Source organism: Mytilus edulis, chromosome 12 (assembly GCF_963676685.1).
Source record: "Mytilus edulis chromosome 12, xbMytEdul2.2, whole genome shotgun sequence".
NCBI classification, from domain to species: Eukaryota; Metazoa; Mollusca; class Bivalvia; order Mytilida; family Mytilidae; genus Mytilus; species Mytilus edulis.
In genome coordinates, this window is record NC_092355.1 from 42,781,885 (window position 1) to 42,794,105 (window position 12,221).

Sequence of the window (12,221 nt, forward strand, 5' to 3'; positions counted from 1 at the left end):
AAGGAAAATAAAAAATCAAAAGGCAAAATCAAAAGTCCAAACTTATCAAACGAATGGATAACAACTGTCATATTCCTGACTTGGTACAGGCATTTTCTAATGTAGAAAATGGTGGATTGAACCTGGTTTTATAGCTAGCTAAACCTCTCACTTGTAAAAAAAAAAAGGAAAGTCAATAAGATATAAGATATATTCCGTAATGGGTCAATGAATGATAGGTCTTTAATATAAATTTAAACAAACCAACGAAAACACAAATAAATAACAATGGTATCTGTATTGGTTTCATACTTATATACAAAAATATTTTCTTTCAAAAACGTCAGATACATTTCCCCGATCCTAATTAAATATATATAAAATAAAGGATATGTTGTTTGATGTCATGAGACAACTATCTACCAAAGTTCAAATGAAGTGCCTGTGGATGTAAACAATTATAGGCAACCGTATGGTCTTTCTGAGTTCAATCGTCAAATAAAAGGTTGACTTGCAATTTCCCTAATGGCCTTTGCTTCCTTAATTCCTGTATTTCATTTTGAATGATAGCATTTTCTGTTTTCAAATCTAAAACTGTTGATTCTTTCGAATGAACAGACAATTGTAATAGTCTTACTCGTTCATGCTGGTCTTGTAATTCCTTTCTAAGCTGGTATATCTTTTCTGCAAGATTTATTTCATCTAGTTCCTCGTGCAAAGATTGATTTTTCTTTTTTGGTGATTTTATTTCATTTATTTCTTCCTTTAATTGTCTTACTACTTCCTGTTGCTCTTTAATTTTTCTGTTTATTAAAACCGGAAGTGCTGTGTTCCTCGCCTCACTAGGTTTAATGTTAAGAATTCTCAAACACCTAAGTTGCAGCTGACGAATCAACTCGGAAAGTCTTGATACTGAAGAATGTGGACGCTTTGAACTAAAATCTTCTTCATTACTCTTACCTTTCCCATAAACAATAGGCAGAAGTTGCTCATTTATTATTTCGATTAAACTCTCGTTTACATCTCGTGAATTACTTGTTCGTTCTTTGAGTAGTTCCAGTTCCATTTTGTTCGCTATCATGGGATACTCCTCTTTCATTATTGACACAATGTTTTGATAACAGTCATGATTACCAAATGACACAGTTTGTAGTACGTTGGCCATCTTTTCTCTATTGGATTTACATCTCTGAAATGTATAATGTTGATTGAATATAGTTATCAAAGGTACCAGGCTTATAGTTTGATACGCCAGACGCGCGTTTAGTCTTCATAAGACTCATCAGTGACGCTCAGATTAAAGTAGTTATAACGCCAGACAAGTAGAAAGTTGAATAGATAGCAGATAGATAGATTTATTCTTTAAAAAACTAAACATACAATATAAATACAAACACAATAGTTGAGGTACACAAATGCAATACGATATTCCAAACCCCTTGGGGACTAAAAACGTCCGCAGGCAGTGTCATCGACCCAGTGGTGTAAATAGTTATCAAAGGTACAAGGCTTATAATTTTATAGTCGAGAAAATAGACAGTACGGACTACACTGTTTTATTCGCTTAGTTTGTCAATACATATGTTGTGAAAATAATACGGGTTTTTTTAATTAAAAAAAAAAAGAAAACAAATATGTTTGGAATTATAGTTGATGTTATAAACTTGCTGTCTTATGGTGTTGATCTGATACTTGTGTCTATCACGCAGATGTACATAATAGTTAACTAATTAATATGCACGCATTCCATATTCAGACAAAAGGAATGTTGTGAATAGATATTCAATATTTATGTAAGATGCATTTGAATTGATAACGATTTACTCATTGGCGGATCCAGGGGGGAGGGGGTGTCCGGTGGTTGGAACCCCCCCCCCCCCATTTTTTTTGTCCGATCAATGCATTTGAATGGGGACATATAGTTGGACCCCCCCCCCTTTTGTCCTGGGTTGGGACCCCCCTGTTTACTTGTGAGCAAATCAAATCTCCAAGTACATTTTATGTACTTGGCACATCACTATCGTCTTCGTATTTTAAACATTCATTCATTTTGTTTATTAACATATATATGGTCCACAATTTAATGGGTCGACAAACTTACATAAAATATACTCCGATATCGAATGCATGGAGTTTTATTTGAATCTTGAGAAAAATAAACAATTGAAATTACATGAATGCTTGCTGGAATGCAAACCCTAAATTATCATATCAGGCGCGGATCCAGAAGGGGGGGGGGGGGTTCCGGGGGTTGGAACCCCCCTTTTTTTTGGCCAATCAATGCATTTGAATGGGAGCATATAGCTGGAACCCCCGCTTTACTCTGGGTTGGGAACCCCCCCCCCCCCCTTTTAAAATGGCTGGATTCGCCCCTGCATATTTATGTAAAAAAAAAATCTTTTGCATTTATCTTTGGTAATGTCACTACTAAAGTGCTTTGGCCACTTTCAACGATTTCAGCATATGTACATTTATAGAATTAAAAACATAAAGAATCAAAAATGTTGCATGTTTATAAAGTTATTGGACGAATATTGTCTCTAGTTGAATATTTTATTAGACTATCTGTCGTTGGTACTGTCTTTTAAAATGTAATTAAGAACTATGTATAATAAACAATATTACCTATTGTGAACTTATTAATTATTCAAATAGACATTATGGAACAAAATTAGTTTGAATATTAGATCAAAATATACACATCTTGCTACTCTGTGTAGTTTATAATACTGTATTTGTATATGTTCCAGACCATATGAGTATTTGGACCATACGCGTACTGTCCGGACCGTATACGTATACTCGTACGGTCCGACCATACGCGTACGGTCGGACCGTATGAGTATACGCATATGGTCCAGTAAGAGCTGATCATACATGTTGTTGGATCATATGGGTTAAATTTAAACAAACATTTATTTTTAGTTTTATAAATTGTTATCATTGCAATTAGATGGATAAAATGAACAAATGAACAATTGAAATTAAATATTTGTTTAATTGTATATCTGAATCCTATTTTGGTATTCTTGCCCAAGGTGACACTTGCTACCACAAGTAATGTAATATATTTTACAATTACATGTTTGCAGGTCATTCATGTTCCTTTGCATTTGCATTTTTTTGTAAAGTTTCTAATATTCTAAAACAATTGTCCTCCCACATTATGTTTACTTCCGATATCGTCAATTTAATGATTCAATTAATGTATTACTGATCGACATGCTAAAAACAAGATAGTAACAGATTTAATTAGCGTGAATTTTTTAAATAGTTAAAACATAAGGTTTTTATTTCAATTACAATTGAACTTTTTCATATTAATTTGAGAATAAAGTTATGTTGATCTGTTACATGCATTTGTAACTTATAAACTTAAGCAACTTCTTAATCATATTAATCAGACCGTACGCGTACGGTCCGACCGTATGAGTATTTTGAAAAAGTACGCATACGGTCCAGACCGTACGCGTACGGTCCAAATACTCATACGGTCTGGAACATATATATACTGTATTTGCTTAAATATGTAAAAGGTATGGGACACAAGCTGATCAACCTTATCTTCTCCCAGTCTTCAGATCACACTATTTTTGCCGTTGATAAATCAGTTTGAAAAAGAGATTATATCTGACTGAAAGTTACTTACTTTTTAATGAAATTTGATGCGACATACAAGTGAGAGGTTTAGCGCTATAAAACCAGGTTCAATCCACCATTTTCTACATTTGAAAATGCCTGTACCAAGTCAGGATTATGACAGTTGTTGTCCATTCGTTTGGTGTGTTTTATCATTTGATTTTGCCATTTGATTATGGACTTTTCGTTTTGAATTTTCCTCGGAGTTCAGTATTTTTGTGTTTTACTTTTTGTACTTACTTGTATTTTCTGTCTTTGACTTTCAGAAAGCACACCATGGTTGTGTAGTTTTTGTACAAACTTGTCGCTATCTACATTGTCGTAAAATTCATGTCGGCAGTTGTATAGAGACTGTCGCTCAAATTCATCCATCATTCAGCCGTACCAATGAACTGTGGGACTATTTATGTATCATGTGACTGCAACAAAAACAAGATCTCCATATGGCGGCAGAATATATTATTTAATTATAATATCACAATTATGTTTCATTATAATACGTTATTTTGGTTGGCTAACAGCAATCTTGCCTCATTCTGAAACATACCTCTATTTCAAATAAAATGTAACATTCATGATAACTCGAGCTTCTACAAAAAAGTGATCAGCTAAATAAAAGAAAACTTGATGGAAGTCGTGTTTTCATGATCCTAGAATTTTTTTTTATTATAAGCTGTATAATAAGTTGTAAATGTAGAAATTATTGCGATGTCTTTATAATAGCGAAAAATGCGACAAGATTATAATCGCAATAATTAAAACTCGCATTTTGAAATTTGTTTTATGAATTCAACAGGATTTTTCTCAATATCGCAAAAAAATAAATCGCATTTTAGTCTAAAATTACAAAATCGAATTAATAAATGTACGCAATAATTTCTGAATTTACTTCTTTTAGTAATTCTATAGGGCTGTAAAAGGTTGACCTTGCACACATTTTAGAATGATGCGCTGCTTCCGCGTTTCATACAAAATTTACTTCGCCCAACGCTTTTATACTCAAATAAATCTACAAAAAAGAAGCATTCAATTCATAATTGAACGAGGGACAATTAACTACTAGGGATCATATAGCATGTTGGCATGCTAAAACGATTTTGAGAAGAAAAAATATCATCGATAAATGAAAACAGTTTTAATGCAAACGTTTTGTGTCCTTCGATTATTTCATTTAAGTATTTATAAAAAAGAAGATGTGGTATGATTGCAAATGAGACAATTCTGCTTCCACAAGAGACCAAATCACACAGAAATCAACAACTATAGGTTACCGTACGGTTTCTTCTTCTTCTTCCGAATACGGGAGTCAGACTCCTAGGTAGGAGTGTAAAACTTCCCGGAACTTGTGTGCTATGTACATATGGACTTAATTTAAAAATAATATGACAAAGAAAAATAGTTAACAATAACATATATACATTATGTACAGTGACTTTGTAGTTTAATAAGTTGCGGTGGATCCTTCAAATGTTAGAGTGGATATGCCACTTTTGAAGGATTCCAGGGTGTCAGACATACCTATTGCTTCAGGTAGTGTGTTCCAGTCCGATATAGTGCGAGAATAGAAAGAATTTATAATCATTGAAGACAAACCTTTCGTTTCCAAGCACTCATACAAATCAATTTGTGTGACAATTACCTCTTGTCCCTATCATTGAGTGATAGATTAACATAAATTAAATCAGTTATCATCATCGTCATAATCGTTCTAAACATGCATGGAATATTTGCCACTGAGTGTTAAGCAGCCAACAATTAACACCCCCTTTTTTTCATTCAAGCAATAAATCAGTCAATCAATCATTGTCATGAAATCGAATCGACTTTTTTAATACGATTAAATTGTTGAATTCAATAGTTAGTCATAGGGACAGAGGAATTAGCATAGGTCTATCTATAAATGAAATATGCATATAAATAATAGTTATTACAAGTGAAGTCCCAAGTGGACAGCGACCAACCATTAAAAATGAGCACTTGCGGAGATTTGATATTTCGATTAGATTGAGAAGTCCCTGGAGGAATGATTTGTCTCCGAAAAAGTACTAAAAGTTGCTATGAAAACTTTTTTTTTCACCAGTCCATAAAAATGAAAGATGTAGAAACGAAACATCATTTTTAAATATAAAAAGATTTGATGGGCAAGAAAATTTTCCTGGTCACTCACTGCAGTATATATATTCGTTGTTGATTGTGACATATGATATTGTTATATATGAGGGTCGAGGTACTAGCTCCTTAGCTGATACGGATAAAAAGTAATAGCATCAAAGGAAAAATGCTTTGAAAAACATTTTGTATGTATACATGTGTTATTTAATACCGACATTTTAAATAATCAAAAATATTCCAGCTTTCATCTTCGAAATTACCAGAAACAATGTTACTTGTAATTGACTTTGAACTATAGCTGTAAGAAACTGCGAGTACTCTCAGATCTGTTCTTAATGTCTTTTTGGCCGGATGTACAAGTATCCGTCCTAGTCCACTCTTTTTTTGTTAGATGTATTTCTATGGGTATCCATATGACTTATAGTTTGTTCTTATGTTGTACTATCACACCACTGTCTCAGATTAGGGGACGGTTCGAATTACATGTTTATCCCCGCCACGTGCTGTATGCATATGCCTGTCCAAGCCAGGAGCCTGTAATTCAGTAGTTGTCTATTTCGTTCATTATTTTGTACATAGTACAATATGGGCCGTTTGTAAATACATCTGTCATTTTGGTGCTTTTTATAGCTGTTTTTGCGGTATGGGCTTTGCTCATTGTCGAAGGTCGTGCGGTGACCTATATAGTTGTTTGTCATTTGGTTTCTTTAGAAGAGTTGTCTCGTTGGCAATCATTTCTATAGAAACAAACAAGGTAAACGTAAAACGATATGAAATATATGTACATATATTAACCATTTTGTGTGTCTAGTCCCCCCCCCCAAAAAAAAAATTTTGATAAAACGTAAATATTGATTTTAGCTTATTGGTTTAACCATTGTTAACCAAGGTAGATAATTTGATTTGGCAAACATTTATGAACTAATCTAATAATAGAAAAACTATATCATGTATAATTTATCTAAATATTAGAATAAAGATTAAAATGCAGAAAATAACGTTTCATTTCAAAATAAAAAGGATAAATCGTTGAACTTACCTTGCTGCACATATGGCTGTGGCACACACTGGCAGTTTTATATGTGTATTGACTTTAAAGTATTGATAAAACCTGCATAAATTTAGTGTTTGTTTAGAGAAAGTTCGATATTTAAATAACATACACCTGGATTTGTTAAAAGTCAATATTTAAAAATAATATGTACAGTAGACATGTTTGACATTAATAAAAGTTTACCCATTTTCGACAATGTGTATAGAATTTATCCTAAATGTTCCTGTAATCGCTAAAAAAGGAAAAATCATGATTCAGTTTATTGAGGTTGCAATTGAATTGCGTCCTTTTAACTCATATTTGCATTAATATTAAGAAGGTTAACATGGTATTTTTTTTTTTAATTTATTTGTCCATTTACATTACCAAATTAACACCAAATTGTATCATCTTCTTCTCTTCATACCTATTTTCTTAATGAAAGAAAGAAGTAGGGGCAATTTCCCCTGAAATATCAATCATACAAGGGCCATTTTATAAAAATTTGTCAGCGTTTTCTAAAATTCCTTGTATCATAGATTCAAACGTGTTCTTAATGTTTTAAAGAAGCACTAGCTACGATATATATAAAACAAAATCTATAACGTATGATTTTTTGATTGTTCAATCATTAATGAAAGTGAAATAGTAAAATGATAATTCGCTTTTTGCAGCCAGTATGGTTTGATTTTGTTAAATTAAGCTAAGAAACATTGATGGTGAATTATTCACTTGTAAGTGAATAATACGACCTCATTGATTCCGTATTCATGTGAAATCAAATTTAACCCCTTACCTAGAGATGGATAATGCATGTAATGTGCGTGTTCGGTTATTTAACGGAAAAGTCAAATCAGATGTGAGAATTTGAGTCAAATCTGTGAACACGAATTTGACAGCTTATGCTCCTTTAATAATATTTTAGTGCATTTTTGAACATGTGATCTAATCTAACAAAATATCTTAAAACTGAATTTTGACTCATTCGAATCCAGTTTTAAAACATTTTTTCAAATGTTTACGAAGAACATGCACCGTTTATTACTGTTCAAGTTCCTTGTCAACTACAGTTCCAATTACAAATAAATTCATTTGGGTAAAAGATTTCTTTAAGGTTTGATACAAAGTTGAAATTTGTAAAAAAAAAAATCAAAATTTATGTCAGATTTCTATATGTATTTAACTTTGAGATGTAGGCCATGTGAGTGAACCAAATAAACTAGAAATTGGTCCTATCATCCGCGGCCTCTTTCTTGTCATTTATCAAGGTCTACATACTCTGTAGAACCTTTTTGTTTGATCTTTTATTTATGTTTTATTTATTTTATTGACCTGAACATGCATAAACTCTTTGCTACTGGAAATTAAGGTGGTACCCAACACTTTCACTAAAATTAATTTGGGTCGTTTAATTTTCATAAAATTTTGTCAAAGTATTAATATTCCTTTTACAACACAACGTAATTAAAACGTTAAGAAGACTTTACAGAGTTATCTCCCTGTAGTGTAAGGTACCACCAATCAATTCTGTATGTTAAATTTCCTATATTTAACAACCATAGAGATAGTCAAACTATGAATGTATGGGTGAAATTTCACTGTCTGTTATAACTAATAATTTGTTGTTATTTTCATTCATGTTTGTTTGTTCACACATCGACTGACATCGTTGTCAATTTAGTGGAAATTTATGCGACTGTCATACAAGAGATGCACTTGCTGCGCACAAAAAGCATAAAAAACCTGATCACAAGTACAGTATAAGTAAACTTCTTAAAATTGTTACTTACAAATAGTATACCATCCAACTATTTTACGGCTTATAAGTTTTTAAAAATAAATCTTCCCTTTAAAATTGTAAGATATCAGTTATATTTTAAAAAGAGTAATGACAAGATCTCCATATAGAAATGAAACTGTAAAGAAAATTTTTGTATATATTATACCTTAAATTTATGTCCAAACCCCAACAACTTTACATAAGTCTTACAGGAAATTTTCATTATTATTCCTGATATATGTATAGCACCCTCAGCTATGATTATAAGTAATTTTAAACTTTTGACCATTTTAATTCTTGTAAATACATGTATATGCAGTTGTTTTTTTAACATTTTCCTACACCCTAGCACATATAAATCATTATATATTTTTTTTAAACTTTATGATGACAATCCTATGAATTAATTATGATATCTATATTATTTAGTGATCATTATAACCAAATTCAGTCATCTGTATATAATATAATAAATTGTTTCCCTATGTTTTAAGGTGTAAATAGTTGCTCAAACTATACCCTTTGGGTAGTGCTCCACATTTAATGGAGGAATATACAAGAAACTGAACTGAACTGAACTGAAGTGAGAGGTTTCACTAGCTACCAACCAAGGTTTAATCCACCATGTTCTACATAAGAAAATGCCTGTACCAAGTCATGAATATGACAGTTGTTATCCATTGGTTTAATACGTTTGAATCTGTTATTTTGACTTTGCATATGGACTTTCCTCGGAGTTCGGTATTTTTTTCTTATTTCACTTTTTATATTTGTGTGCTTTAATGTACGGATGTAGTGTTATCATCGACAGCTTGCAAATGATTTCTATAGACTGTGGTGGTGCTTTGACATGTCTTGAACTTGTAGTGAAATGAGAGCTTTTAATCAATACTGGATGCTTTTGAGATAAAAACAAACAAAAACAAACAAACACAAAAAAACACCATAACAACTTCAGCTGAATGCAACAAAAAGACAACCACTGGCGAGTTCCCTGACTTGAGATGATCCAATGAATTAGGAAAAGAAATTTTAACTATGTAGCCTAGTTAGTATAGATTTCGCCTAATTTTGATAAGATCAATAATAAGTTAGTTTTAGAACTTGCAATAACAAATAAGTACAACAAGAGGAATGCAGGTATAGAATGGGTCTCTTTCGCCATCTCGGATTGTAAAATAGCAGTCAGACACAATAGTTCTAGATGTTCAATAAAGAAATGCAGTTTAGTGATAATATGAACAAATTACATGATTTGAACTTGGCATTCCATGTTTAACTGATCATAATTTAGAATCAATTATCAACGGTACGATTATGGTTTCGAAATAAGTCTTTGACACATTCCCCATCCATGCCATCCACATTCTCAATTTTATTTCATAAGTATGGTAACCGACGTTAACTATTAGTTTTGGAACCTGTTTCAATTTCATCAGTTTTATACACTACTTATGCCATAAAACATGTATATATAGCATCTTGAATTATACGTTGGCCAATGTATGTAATATATAAAACTTTGCTGTCAATGACCATATTGATGTCGGAGTTGATCACGATCCAAATATGTCATTAATTACCTTGTGTTTCAGTTGTTTTATTTCTATCAAATGATATGTTGCGCGTTAATCCTCATTATCATCATCATCATCATCTTCCAATAATGGTCAGGGAGATAGACGACTGCAAACATTGACCTGGCCATCTTTCTTTTATCTGTTTATAGGCGTGAGGAAATATTAACAAAATTGGATGGTCACAATTTACTCAGTGCAACAGTTTGTTTATGCGTTGTCTCCCCTTCACCAGATAGAGATTTATATTTGAATAATGTCTGTATTGATCTGTATTAAATTTTTTCCCCGTTTCTGCTGACTTAATGAGGTCACCAGAGGGTCCCAAATAAGATAAGTTTAAATCCATCCTTAATGAAGCTGAATATATCTTTTCAAAGACTGTCAGAGGCTACCCCCTTCCCCTCTCTTATGAATGAACATATATATGTTTAATTCATGATGGACTTTTTAACAAGCTGCACTCCTAACGTTGCTTTTTTCTCCTCTCCCATGGCCACCGCCCAGTTGGAAATTAAATGACATAAAAGTGGCTCTCCTGTATAAAACACTGAAAAGTTTATCTTTTCATAGTTCGTCCCGATTTCCCTGAATAGGAAGGACGTTTTCAATTGTGAATTTAAATAAAAACGCCGGATCTCATGGATAAATGGCAAGGACGTTTATTTTAGTTTTACGTCGTTCTTGTAAATGGTAAAAATAGAGAAAAAAAAACTAAATTCCTTTTCAATATTTCATTTTCTTCAGTCCTGAAGGCGACTCGAGGGTATAAATCTATTTTTTTAAATCTAGGATTTCGCGGTTATCTTTTTTTCTAAAAATGAACTTTATCATATACTTTATAAAATAATTTAAAAAAAACTGAATTCACTGTTTATTGAGAGGTCTTTATTTAACTTGTCTTCGAAAGAAACATGCATTTTTGTTAAGGTGCTTAATATATTTTTACTGTTGAACTAATAGGAGAAAAAAGGTAAAATCGATTCTTTTTGATTTTTTTTAAACAAAAATCACAATTATTAACAATTGTTTAGTTTTTTAAGCAAGGAGTCCATAGACAAGCAAGGACATATATAACTAGCCGGGGGGGGGTGGGGGGGGGGGGGGGGGGCTGTTACTGACTATTGTTTCTGGTATAGCTGTGTCGACAGCACGTGACTTGCCATATCATACCCCCCCCCCCCCCTGTTCTAACCAGAAAACATTGAAAAACATACCCTGTTCAAAACAGAAATATTGAAAAAAATACCCTGTTCTAGACACGCTCATAAATGTATACCCTGTTCCATGCCAAGAAATCCTAGCTAAAAATTCCGGTGGAACTCCTACGGCACCCATTACTGAGTAGATACAGATTTAATTTCATTCAACAAATTTATTTATGACTTTCATGTACGTCTCGCTAAGAACACGACCATATACCAAATGGTCAATATTAATCATCCATGTAATTTTCTCTATGGGATATTTGCAGAATTTCAACGGAGGTAATTTCTTGGCATGTAAACCGTATAAAATATCTAGTGCTATTCCAGGTCTAGACTGTATGATCTTTAACAGTTAAATAAGCGATCCTGTACTAGACAAATACTTTGTTTAAAAAAAAAACCTTTGCTCACCAGCAGGGCATCAAAAAGCAACCCTGTTCAATCCCCCCCCCCCCCCCCCCCCCCCCCCAGGATAACTAGCAAGGACGTATATATATATGTATAAAGACATGTACGTATAACAGTTGAGTAAAACCACGGGGGGGTCTCAACATGGGATTTTGGGTACAGGTGTGTAGCTGGGATTTTAAAAACACCCCCCCATTCATATATTGAATAATTGTGAAATCCCTACCTATACACATATTTCACAGCGAAATCATAACCCATTCATATATTTATCAGCTCAAAATTTTCACAATCGGTCAATTACTACCTATTGATATATTTCCTCGGTAAAATTGCACCCCATTGATATATTTGACGGATTAAATTTGAAAAAAGGGACCCATTCCAGCGGCACATATGTATATACCTTTATATAGGAAGAGACCCCCCCCCCCCGTGAGTAAAACAATTGTTGTCAGTTATATCATCTTTATTAGTATCGTCAC

At 32.8% G+C, this 12,221-nt stretch overlaps 1 protein-coding gene across 1 annotated transcript; it reads right to left on the reverse strand.

Annotated features, from left to right (window-relative positions):
• Positions 1–262: 262 nt before the first annotated feature.
• LOC139498518 (uncharacterized) lies at positions 263–4,086 on the reverse strand. The gene is made up of 2 exons (XM_071286937.1): positions 3,859–4,086; positions 263–1,168 (listed from the first exon to the last, which is right to left on the reverse strand). Exons 1-2 carry the CDS (start codon positions 3,991–3,993, stop codon positions 467–469), a joined length of 837 nt encoding a protein of 278 aa, XP_071143038.1. The 5' UTR covers positions 3,994–4,086; the 3' UTR covers positions 263–466.
• Positions 4,087–12,221: the final 8,135 nt, after the last annotated feature.